A 10,326-nucleotide genomic window follows, 5' to 3' on the forward strand; every position below is an offset into this window, starting at 1 on the left:
ACAGAGATCTGACATAACTTATTTTCCTCCATTCCAACGGCTCAAGCTCTCAGCATCAGCAAGCACTGAGGAGGCTCGCCACCCCGAGTGGAGGCATGGCTGGCACCACGGAAGCCAGGATGGCGAAGTAGGAAGGAGTAACAGCCCTCCCACAGGAGAGCCATCCTTGGTGGGACCCAGTGAACTGGAAGCAGCATCCAAAGTAAATCAATCCCCAGATGACACACTCCACCCCTCAGTGCAGCCACAGGAGAGTGAATTCAATCCAAATGGTTATTTATTCTAAAACTGGAACTACTGTGCCTACACATTCGCCAGAATGCTGTAAGGAGAACAGGGGAGGAAAGTTACAGATGTAAACAATGACACAGTTACATTTTTTTAAAAATGGTAAAACCCTTTTTTACTGGCCACTTCCAAGAATGCTTTACAGGTTGTGCAAAAACATTTACAGGCTCCATGTGATGTTTGTTTTTCTCACAAGCTTTTCCATCTACAACTACAACAGAGGTCGGATAAAACACTACACAGATCTAAGGAGAACAAGGCTAGGGGTCCCTTCTGGTAACCCACATTTGCCCCTAACATTGCTTTTTTTATAATAAAAACAGAAACAAAACCCAGACACCTGGTGCTGCTGTGAGTGATCTCGGGTTAAACCAACGAGGACGTGGCAGTCACTTTCCACCCACCTAGAAAAACAGCTTTTTTTTTTTTAAAGGTGACTTTCTAGTGTCAAAATTGAACAGCAAGTACCTCCCCTAATCCTCCCTCCCCACAAGAAACCCAAAGGGGCAGAGTTTATCCCCCTGGCCCTGAGGGCCTAGCACCCACACACCATGTCATAGACTACAAAAGGATGCTACTTGCTGGAGGACTGGATATTTCGAAGGGGGTGGCAGTTTCTGCCTCAGATTTAATTTTCTATTATAACATGATCTTGCCCTAAGAGAATTTCTTTGGGCTCCAGTTTTCACCTCCTTGCCCTGATACTATAAGCAAAGCTTCTCAAAAACTCCCTTAATAAAAAGTTAGTGGGTTACAGAAAAGTTCATGCAGTCACTTCATCCACTGCCACACACAAATCCATTCGACGGCACTACAAAAGCAGTGTCCAGAGGACACCATGAGCAAGCAGTTACTTCCTATCAGCCCCCCATTCCAGGCTGGGGGTCAGAGGTATTTGTGGGACAGAAGGGTGTATCACAGACAGGCAACTAGAGGGCCAGAACGAGAGCCTGCAGACTAGAGAAGGGCTGCACGGTGGTCACAGTGGGAGAGGGAGAGACCAAATCTCGGCACAAAGTTTTAAACAGAGAACTGCTCAGGTGAGGAAATGGAAGTGAAGCTTTTTCTAGTAACAACCCAGGGTCTTTCCTCACCAGGAAGCGCTGCAACATGTGGTATTGGCTGAAGAAGCTCTTGGCGGACTCCATGCTGAGCTGCTGAGCGGGAAGAATTAAAACTGAAGCTACATATTGAAAGAGCATTCCCATGTCCCACCCATAGCCTTGAACCCGGGCACCTGAAGCTGTTAAGAATTGGGAGGGTGTTGGTAAAGTTGCAAAGACCATCCCAACTGAAGTCTCCTGGCTTGAGGCCTCTCTGGGGACACGCAAGCAAAGCACCCCAGAAGGAATCCTGTTTCAAGAAGCCAGGAAGGGGCGCTCCCTTTCATGCACACATGACACACACATTCACACTCTCCCCAAGTTGCAGCAGCCCCACTGAGCTGCCTCCCCCCCGCCCCCACCCGCCCCTTTCTATTCACTTTCTACCTGTGTATCAAAAAGACCAGCGGGCTCGTGCCCTCCATACTGTATAAAATAGTTGCTATTCTCAGCACCTGGGCCTGCTAGCCCACACCACAGGATTCACTATGTACACATCCTGCTGCCATGAAAAGAATCCTGCTTCATTTCTGTGTGAGCGGAAACCCTGAGAAACGTTCCTTCTCTTGCACTGTAAGAGGACAGATACTCTAACAGAGATGGTTTCAGAGACTTCATGCCTATCTCAACCTTGGAAGACAGAGAGGACAGACTGACGATCACCATCTTCAGGCTGAGGCCTGCAACCCCATTCTCCCCCAAGACTTGATGGGAACTCATTAATGGGTACGTAGAGGATGCAAGCTATTCTGCTCTGTGAACAAGCAGTCCCCCTGCCTCCTCAGCCTGGGAATCCTATATAATAGAACCACCCAACTGGTAGTCTCCAGGCCTCAGCCAAACAGCACACAGGCACAGGAAAGTGGAGACAATGCCACTCTGCCTCCCAGCCCACCAGACCAGATATCCCAAGAGGGAAAGGTTGGTAAAGAAAATACAAACGGTTAGTTGGTGCAAGTGATTGATAAGAGCCAATCGTTTATTTCACTGCCCCAGTCACAAGCTCTCCCTGTCCCCTCCTGCCTGCCACGGAGAGTGCCCTCACACGCCTGCTTGCTCACCCTCCTCACTCTCCCTCACATGGCTGCGCTCCTGCTGCCTTACAGTGTTAAAGGGTGACATTTTCAGTCCTTTTCCTGTCCAACTGCAGGGTATAGGACAGGCAGCCCTAAGTGCTGCTTTCTGAGCAAATGTTTTTTGATTACAAATATCTAACTAGGTTTGAAATGTTTTATAGAATAAGACAATATTCTTTTCAACAAACTTTAAAAAAAATGTACAGTTTTGTTGTTTGTTTCCACCTCCCCCCTCCCCCACCCTTGTTTGCGCACCCTCCCTCCCACCACCCCTCCCCGGCAGCTCAGCCCCACCCCGACAGCCCCTGTTTTCCTTGGTTGTGTTTTTGGGGATGGCTGGCACCCCCAGAGATTCAGCTTCATGGCTGACAGGTGACAAGGGCAGAGGCTTCACCGATACCCTTGGTAACCGTAGTAGTTCCTGTAGTATCGGTCTCTGTCCTGGGGGTGGTGGTAGTAGTAATTCTGCCACTAGAAGAGAGGGGAACCCCGTCACCTGAGGCCACAGCTGGCTGAGGACCAAGAGGCATGACACTCAGCCCCTGGTCCTGCCCCCCTTCACCCTCTCTATCCCCAGATATACTTACATCCCGATTGTACTGTCTGTAATAGTCTCTGTATCTGTTGTACTCATAATCTCGACTATAGAAGCGATCATAATCTCCCCGGTATCGATCGTAGAAATTACGATAACCCTGAGAAAGGAGAAAGAGGAGTGAAGATTTATGGGTTTCCAGTATCATGATCCACTGCTAGCCCCATCTTAAATGAAACACATCTCAGCTTGATTTTATAACAGACTCAATCTTCCCAGGATAAATCCTTCCAGAGGAACACATTAAATGGGCACAAGCTAGCCCTGAGAAAACAGCCCAAACCACTCTGCTCCCCCAAGCCAATAGGAGTGCTAGCACGGCCCAGAGGAGGAGCAGAAGGAGAGCTGCACTCACCCCTCTGTTTCCAGACTGCCCCCAGTACTGCTGCCCGTAGGCCCGGTTGTCGTAGCCTCGGCGCTGCCCGCCCACTGGAAGAGAAACGGGAGAGCACGCTCAGACAGCTGGCGTGGGGTCCTGGCTCCGTGGCTGAGTGGAAATCAAAAAGCTGGAGCCCAGGGCAATTCTGGGAGAATAGGAGGCCTGCTTCTGTCAGGCTCCCACAGTGTTAATTAAAGCACTAGCCAGGATCTTTCAGGAAGTCTGAGGGGGAAGGCAGAGGAATAGCGACACAAGAAAACCAAGCCACCTTGCTTCTGAAGCTCCCCAATTTCTACAAGATATTTAAGATGATAAAAAAATACCTGGCAGAATTAGAAACGTCAGTAAATACTGCCATTCACAGAACCACTGACTTTCAATCCTGGAAGGGATCTCAGAGGTCAGATAACCCCGACCCATCATCTTATACAGACGGAACGAAGTCTAAGTGACAAACTCCTCCAGGGCAGGCACTGTTGGTATTTCCAGTGCCTAGCACGTAACAGGCATGCAAACATTTTGTTGACTTACTTGCCAACACACACACACACACACACACACATACATTTTTAAAGGGCAGTGAACGCACAGTGGAAGGTTAACTGACAAGCTAGACATTCGAGATGGACATTAATTCCACTTGTAGCCTAAATTACTTCGTAACCCCCACACTACTGCATAGTACATTCACTTTCTGGTCTGTATGGTTGGGCTGGCCCACTCGGTAGAGCATTAAGAAAACTTCAAGTGAGAATCCAATTTCACTGCACAAACCCTTTAGGTAAGCTGCAACAGTGAAGTGGGAAACCGACATATACAAGGGAAAACTAGACAAACGAGAAGGCTCAAGCATTGCTTTTCACAGAAGCAAATATTCCTGCAGAAAAATAACCCCTTTTACTGGAGGATTATGGAAAAGGCACAAGAAGCTGGGGTAAGGCACAGGAAGAAACAAGCTCCATAAGGAAGTCACTTCCTTATTCCTGGTAGTGACTGGACGTGGTTTCCTTACGGATCCCGCTCAGCACAAAGCACAGACGGGGGTCGGGGGCTGCGGCCCGGGACTCACCATAGCCTTGGCCTTGGCCTCGGCTTCGGTTCTGCCGGTTGCGCTTGTTTCGGTTGTTCCGGCGATTTGTCCGTTTCTCAGAGGGGGGCAGCAGCTTCCTTGCCTCCTCCTTGTACTTAGTGACAAGAGGCTGCGCTTCTTCCTTCTCCAGCTCCCCATATGTCACCTCATCCATGTAGTCGCATTTTTCAGGCAAAGAGAAGTTGGCTGTAAGAGTAAGAGAGAAACTTGTGGGCCTGAAAAGTGCAGGGATGGGTAAGAGCTCATTATAAAAACTATTACAGGAAGAATAGATTTCCTAAGCTCCTCTACTAATGCACAAAAACGTGCTGGTACTTATCTATCAAAGGCTTTCCCTAAATTGTAACAGCCACATGCAAAGGGCTACTATAAGTGGTAGATGTACAAGTTCTCAAGTGATCCATAATAAATTAGGGAGTCCACTGGGTTTAGGTTTCTTATCAGGACAGAAGCGGTAGCCAGAGGCGCAAAGTAACTGAGAAAGTTTTGGTGTTGGTTAGATAAGACGCTAAGAAATACAAGTTCAGCGGCTGAGTCCCAGTGGAATGCAGTTCAATGTGGGGCTCTTAATCCTTAGATGAATCCGGTGAACCCTCTTGAACTACATTCCTCCAACCGCCTATCAGTTATGGACTGCATAGTTCTTTCTGTCTAAACTCGGACAGTCTGGCTCTTAGATGTGCAACCGGCTCCATCCCTGGGTGTTAAAAATCACACCCTGAAGGGAACAGCAGGAAGCGAGATCAATCAGGACAGGTAATCCCGCCTCACAGGGGCTTTGCTACTAGGCTTTGTATTGCTTTAAAGGTTTCAGGCTCCTACCAGAAACCAAAATAAGCAAGCCTGATGTGTTATCGGAAATCAAGACATAATGATGGGATCATTCAATCCAACCACTATATTTTAATTTGAATCATAATACTCCCCCCAGAATATAAATTTAATAAAGCAGAGCTTCCTTTCATTCACAATTGCCCTACATCTAGAACAGTGCTAGGCAAGTAGATAGTTTAAGTACTGACTGCATGAGTAACTGAGTCAATGAAGCCTCCGCCTTGAGTTTTAACTATCCTGAGGTCAATCACTATTGTATCTTATCCAGAATGACCAAGGAGTTAGTGCTTCTCCTTCCACTCTGCTTCTTCATTTACCTACAAGCGCTCACATCCATTCATTTACTCTCCAGGGTTACACGTAAGGGGTGGAGAATCCCTCCAGGGGTTGAGAGCCCTAGTGAGGTGTGTGCTGACTAAGGCTAGGTGCCTGACTTGTACAATTTCTGCCCACCTTTCATCTCCAGCATGATGGACTCAGGCACATCATCGCCCTCTACTTCCTTCCTCCACTCCAGCCTCTGCTTCCAATCCTCCTCGCTAGGGACAACCACCACCACTTTCCGAGAGAACGTCTTAAACAGCAACAGTTTCCGCCGTTGGCCAGAGTTGTACACGTTACACTAGGGACAAGAGGAATAACAGGTGTTTTAGGAATAAAAATCATCAAATTCAACGAAAACACTTACTGAGCATCCTTTACAAATGAGGCACCAGATTAGGAGTCTTATACATACAATCTCCTTTGATTCTTTAAACTCTACATGACAGATATTATTGGGTTTTGCACATCAGGAAATCGAGACTCACTGAGGCCAAGACTTGTCCAAAGAAGGTAACAAACCTAGCAAGTGGGGGAGCCAGGAACCAAAGGAGCTCTAACGCCCTCTCCCCGGCCTCGAGGACGTGCCTTCTAGTCTGGGCTCACGTGTTCTCTGGTAGAGCACGAACGGAACACCCACCATCTCTGAGTTCAAAGGATGTTACAACATACAACCTTTTGGTCATAATTAAGTAAACTGATTCTGTTCCTTAACTCAGTATCTTTCTACAAACGCACCCCACTTTAACTCTGAGCAATTGTATCAGATTAAATGGATGCCAAAATTTTCATCTTTGGATTTTCTGTAAAGTGAGGTTGCTTCTGAATGTCTGAAAAATACCTGATCAAGAATGAAGTTCCTCTTTGTCCGGGAAGCAATCTGGACCAGTTTGCTAAGGCACTGGGAGGCTTGCTGAACTAAAAGGTCTCGGCTTTTGGGGTCCATTTCTGGCTCCTCAAGCCCCTTCATCTGATGAGTTTGAGAGGAAAGGAGAGAAACGCAAGAAGTTATACAGCAAGTTAAAGCCTAAGAGTCATAGGTTTCTTTAATGCCACCAAAGCTGTCACATCAGTTCATTCCTATTCCTCTGTGCCATGAATGTTGTCCACTTTATGCAGGAGTCACTTCTAGTCTTAATCTGAATATATTCCAGATTTTATCATCTTTCAGAAATATGACAACACAGCAAAGAAGAAGAAAAAAAGCCCTCCCTTTAACATGTACTGAGATGAATTCATTTCTCTATTTGTGTTGTCAGACACTCGAAAGACTAACTCCACTGGGAAAGGTTATAGGAATATCTTGATACCCCCAAAGCAATTACCCAGTTGACTAACCTCCCCCAGCAACTCACCCTCATTTGATTGAGGACAGTCTCAGCTCCCAGGACATTGTATCTTTTCTCAGGGTTTTCTTTTGAGTATTTCAGTGCCCACTGAGTCTTTCCAGATCCGGGAAGTCCCACCATCAGAATCACCTGCAAACAAACAAAACCAGGAATACCATAAAAAATTAGCAAGGGTCATGTTTAAAAGCCCACTTTAATAATACCCTTCCTTGCCCCAGTTCAGAAAAGCTGCCGCCCCCACAGCAGGAGCACTAAGCCTTTTGCACACTGTGTTGCACACCTCACACTCCTCTATGGTCTTAGGTGGGACTGCAGTGCGCACACGCTCCTCAACAGGCACAGCGTGGATGAATACAAACTCTTCTGGTGGCGGGAAGAAGGGCTCCTCCTTCTGACCAAAATTCAATTCTACGACACAATTTTTGCAGAGGACATGGGGTAGGAGCGCCCGGTCTGCCAGGGATTCCTTGTTGATCCGGAATGCCACACCAAGGTCTTCTCCATTCTTAGAAAAGGAAAGTTCTACTTCTTCAGTCTCAAAATTCTACAGTGACAAAAGACAAGAGCACTTATGGGTTTATAGGGTTTGAGGTTGCTTGAATCTTACAATTTAATCTTTAAGCAATGCATCAAATACATAAAATACAGCAACTAATGGGAAGGGAACTGAATTCCCAATGCCCTCTACCCTGGCCCTGCTGTGCACCCACAACTTTCAGGAGCACTTACAGCAAAGCAGCCAATGACATCATTCTCCCCAAAAGTCTGGCCAAATTCCTCAAATTGCCCATTCTCTGCCTTGAGTCCTCGCCCATCAAAACCGTAAGAGAATTCATCCTCACCTAGAATGGTGAACAAATTAGTTACCTACACCCAAACTTCCCATGAGTAAGCAATATGGTAGCAAACATGAATGATGAAGTTAAAGTAACGTTACCAAGCTGTGGGTGGGAAAAATCAACAGACCATCCGACTCGAAGGAGAGAAACCTCTGTGCAGCCTTCTTTCATTGGGAGATTCTGGGTTACCTGGCCAGGTCAGAAAAAAAACCTCTCAGATACTCAGGCCAACTCAGAAGCAAAGTTTCTTAAAAAACAAGATATTTATTTCTTTAATCCTCACCCAAAGGTATGTTTTTATTGTGTTTAGAGAGAGAGGAAGGGAGAGAGAGAGAAACATCAACCAGTCACCTCCCATATGTACTCTGACCAGGAGTCAACCTAGGTATGTGCCCTGACCAGAAATCAAACCTACAACCCTTGTGTAAGGATGACACTCCAACCAACTGAGAAACAAGGCCAGAGCAAGACAAGATTTTTATACAAACTAAAAATGACAACTCTCATAACTTAGCATCAGAATAATAACTGCCAATGAACTTAAACCAAAACCCTGGGAAGAGACAATTTCTTGATTACTGGAGCTAAGGCTATCACTGAAGTGTGTGGCACCTTTTTCTGCACTAATGAAATACTGGTGGGCAGGAGTCCAGTACACAGTAGTTTAATCAATAATTTAATAAATGAACGGTCTTAATGAGCTGTACATACTACCTTGGCCTCAAAGCAGACTTTCCCCTTTGTCACTCCATAAGTACTCCTTGCCCCAGACCACAGGGTAGGGAACTTCTCTGAGAAAAGTGGCTGCCCTCCATAGCCGTCTTTGCTCACTTGAAAATGGAGATCAGAGGTATCTGTTAAGAAAGAAGCAATCCATTAATACTTATGTGCCACCAATAGCACACAAGTATACCCAGTTTTCAAGAATGGATACAAAATCTCTCATATGCTAAATCTCTTAAAATTTGCAGGCCATGAAATTTTAATCTCCAAAATCACTTCTGATTGGTTAAAACCCCAACCTGTCTGCCTTATACATACACGTGTCCAGGTTCACAAGAGTTTGATCTTCCTCCTCCTCTTTTGCCTCTTCTTCAGGGGGTGGTGGAGACTTTGAGCTACACAAGTAAGAGAAAAGCAGATACAATGTAACCAAAGCCCTCTTAGCGAGGTGTCTGCAGGACATTGTTTTAAACTACAGCGAATATAAATTCCAGCAGACAGCTTCTTTCAGTAAAGGAGAAAAGGGCAACAGGAGCTTTCAGAGTAGATTCGATCTAAAACTTATGCCTATAAAACCTATTCCATTTTTAATCCACCCCTTTCCAGACTCTCCAATCAACACCAGGTACACCAAGATCAGCGCAGACACTCCCTCCAAGGGAAGGGACTGTTTCCCTCACCGGCTGTGGTAAGCCTCCTCTCGGAATTCATAGTAAGCTCGGCCATGTTCATCCTTCTCATCCCGCTGTCTCTTTACCCCCCGCCGCTCACCATCTGAGCCTGCTGGTTTTGACTTTTCACTATCTTGGTCATCTCCTACAAAAAGGAGGGAAAGAAAATCAGCAGTTTTCATATTGGAGTGTAGAATAAGCTCAGAACCAACAGATACTAAAGGGGATCTGAGTATCTGTTTCATCAGAATAGCCAAGTTAATCCCACTGCATCCACAGAACATTTTATTTCCAAAGGTCATCTTCCTACATTGGCTGAAATTGTATTTATGTTTTTAAAGTACACTATGGACTAATTACAGTCAAGCAGTAGACAAAAATTGGACAATTTTTGCATTCTAAATTTATCTGCATAAATCGGGTCAAACTTGCAGTTTTCCTAATAGTATGACATAAAAAAACTTCATTGGTTAATTTAATTTTGATTCCTGATAGTCAGATTTGGATTTAAGCTAGACACAAAGTATATTTTCCAACACTTACCCACAGCTTCATGATATAGAAGCCTCAATTTAGAAAAACAAGGGGTTTGCCTTTCCAGCTTTAAAATGCACAGCCATCCACGGATTTACTTATATAGCAAGTGGATACAGGTGCATGACACAGAGCTGTATTTTTATAATGGATTTTTACTGAAAGTTGCGAGAGCAAAACCATTCATTCACAAGAGGCACATCTTTTAATTCTGCATCATTGCTGCACATAATTTGGGGGCAGAAAGGCGCTATCAGATATTTAGCAACATTCTTTATTAGAGGAAAAAAACAACTCAGGAGTTTTTCCTTCGGCCTCTGTAGTTTTCAATACGGAGGTTTTTAAATAATAATTTAAGGCAGTCCTTTATTCTTTAACCTTTTTTATTTTATTGTTCCCCATCGCCATTTATCGCCTCTATGCCCTCTTCACCTCCCGCCACCTCTTTTATCTGCTATTTGGGGTACACATTATGTCAAAGGTTATGTAATGGGATTGTTGTTCCAGGACGTAGGCAAACAATC

General features: G+C 45.4%; 1 protein-coding gene across 1 annotated transcript; it reads right to left on the bottom strand.

Annotated features, from left to right (window-relative positions):
* Positions 1-259: 259 nt before the first annotated feature.
* On the bottom strand, positions 260-9,465 carry HNRNPUL2 (heterogeneous nuclear ribonucleoprotein U-like 2). Its single transcript, XM_006772759.2, has 13 exons — positions 9,278-9,465; positions 8,916-8,992; positions 8,589-8,728; positions 7,973-8,063; positions 7,765-7,877; positions 7,316-7,579; positions 7,042-7,164; positions 6,528-6,656; positions 5,819-5,987; positions 4,511-4,717; positions 3,418-3,491; positions 3,055-3,162; positions 260-2,938 (listed from the first exon to the last, which is right to left on the bottom strand). Exons 1-13 carry the CDS (start codon positions 9,448-9,450, stop codon positions 2,858-2,860), a joined length of 1,749 nt encoding a protein of 582 aa, XP_006772822.2. The 5' UTR covers positions 9,451-9,465; the 3' UTR covers positions 260-2,857.
* Between the last annotated feature and the right edge of the window lie 861 nt (positions 9,466-10,326).

Source organism: Myotis davidii, unplaced genomic scaffold, assembly GCF_000327345.1.
Source record: "Myotis davidii unplaced genomic scaffold, ASM32734v1 scaffold826, whole genome shotgun sequence".
Lineage (NCBI taxonomy): Eukaryota > Metazoa > Chordata > Mammalia > Chiroptera > Vespertilionidae > Myotis > Myotis davidii.